At 31.6% G+C, this 599-nt stretch overlaps 1 protein-coding gene across 1 annotated transcript in view; it reads right to left on the bottom strand.

Moving 5' to 3' along the window:
* Positions 1 to 599, bottom strand: part of FYTTD1 (forty-two-three domain containing 1) — a 53,082-nt gene that overhangs the window by 20,384 nt on the left and 32,099 nt on the right. Inside the window, exon 8 of the mRNA XM_007949397.2 lies at positions 122 to 248. Coding sequence (XP_007947588.2) covers positions 122 to 248 — 127 coding nt within the window. The remainder of the gene's footprint in view (positions 1 to 121; positions 249 to 599) is intronic.

Genomic DNA, 599 nt, shown 5'->3' on the forward strand with positions numbered 1-599 from the left:
ATATGTGAACTGCTGTATGAAAAGTGAATTTACTCTGTAAATCTTCACCCAAATCAAAATAAAATTAAAAAATATATATATATATAGTGAATAGGCCAAAAAATACAGGAAAAAAGCTTACCTGTTTTCCAACACTATTTATGTCAAATTGTAGAGGAACACCTTTAGGAACTTTCTTTACTTCAGACTGCTCCTGTTTTGCCAAGAGTGAGGGTACAGAGGTACGAGTTAATCGTGGCTTCTGAGTTCTATTGAAACAAAATTAAAACAGACCCAGCATAATAATCAAAAGAAAGAATCATTAGTACTTAAGACATTTTGAATTGTACACTTGTTCAAATAAATTAAGATTATTTTGTGTTCTGAAAGAAGAAGGGGAAGGGTCTGGCTGTTGAGTACTATAGAGATCAAAATTTATAACTGCTAACAGAATACCTCTTTAAGTGGAACTCTTCAACAACTTGGAATGAGTGATGATTTCTATGCCCTGTTCTACTACTAAAATAAAGCAACCTTTGAAGTCCTAGAGATCTTCTTTTTTTAAAAATTTCAATTATATTCTTTTCATTTCAATCATTAAGACAGCTGGATAGCTGGAT

Source organism: Orycteropus afer, unplaced genomic scaffold (genome assembly GCF_000298275.1).
Source record: "Orycteropus afer afer isolate SDZICR_OR568_19922 unplaced genomic scaffold, OryAfe1.0 scaffold00245, whole genome shotgun sequence".
Lineage (NCBI taxonomy): Eukaryota > Metazoa > Chordata > Mammalia > Tubulidentata > Orycteropodidae > Orycteropus > Orycteropus afer.